General features: G+C 66.4%; 1 protein-coding gene across 1 annotated transcript in view; it reads left to right on the top strand.

The window, feature by feature from the left end:
• Positions 1-85: 85 nt before the first annotated feature.
• Positions 86-889, top strand: part of MNEG_7385 (hypothetical protein) — a gene marked incomplete at both ends in the record, with an annotated part of 2631 nt that continues 1827 nt past the window's right edge. The window contains 2 exons of the mRNA XM_014044146.1: positions 86-103; positions 416-633. Of these exons, the coding sequence (XP_013899600.1) occupies positions 86-103; positions 416-633 (236 nt within the window). The remainder of the gene's footprint in view (positions 104-415; positions 634-889) is intronic.

Here is an 889-nt window from a genome sequence, read left to right as displayed (position 1 = left end):
TGCGCCGCCACGTGCTGCGCGTGCTGCGCTGCTGGCGGGAGCGGTTCCTGTTCAACGACGACTACCTCAACGGCCTGCAGGTGCGATGATGACATCATCTGTTGTCATATGCTGATGTCAGCATGACGTAATCGGCATCGTCAAGACAGTGTGATGTTCATGCGGACGCCGGAGTGAATCAGGCGTTGTAGTGCCAGGCGCGCAGGCGTCACTGGTGCATCTCCGCGGCCTAGCGCACTCCGCGCACTCACTACTCCCTCCCTCTCGCTCCCGATGGCTGCATGTCAGCCCCAACCCACCCTCCTTTGCTCGGCGTTAACCACACACACACACACACACACACACACACACACACACACACACACACACACACACACACACACTCGACCGCCCACTCAATCCCCCTCCTCCCCAGGCCTCCTTCCTCAAGCCCCTGACCCCCGCACCCAAGCCCGCCTCAAAATGGGACCAAGCTGCGCCCCCCGACCCCGCCGCCGCCGCCGAGGCCGCCACCGAGGCGCTGGGCGCCGCGCACGGCGACGCGGCAGTGTTGCTGGGAGAGCTACGGGGGCTGGGTGATGAGGAGGTGGAGCGGCGCTGCCGCCTGGCCGGGCTCGCGGCGAAGGGCGGCAGGTGGGCAGCGCAGGGTATGGGGCGGTCGCTTTCGCGCGTCGGCTCGGTCAACTCTGGGTCAACTCTACTGAAAGGGTTGACCGAACGCGGGGGGTGTGGCGAGCCCCATCGCCGGGACGCCCGAGGCCCGAACTTCCCTCCCTTCTTGCCCGCCGTCGGCACCATTAGTGTGCGCACTCGGTCAGGCGGTGGTCGATTGGAAGCAAGGGGGGCTCAGCCGCCTCAGCGTTTGCGACTTGGTTCACACCCCCCCCCC

This window comes from Monoraphidium neglectum, assembly GCF_000611645.1.
Source record: "Monoraphidium neglectum strain SAG 48.87 unplaced genomic scaffold scaffold01300, whole genome shotgun sequence".
In the NCBI taxonomy this organism is placed as follows: domain Eukaryota; kingdom Viridiplantae; phylum Chlorophyta; class Chlorophyceae; order Sphaeropleales; family Selenastraceae; genus Monoraphidium; species Monoraphidium neglectum.
The sequence above is the reverse complement of the archived record's forward strand: the minus strand, read 5'-3'. Positions and strand labels throughout refer to the sequence as shown.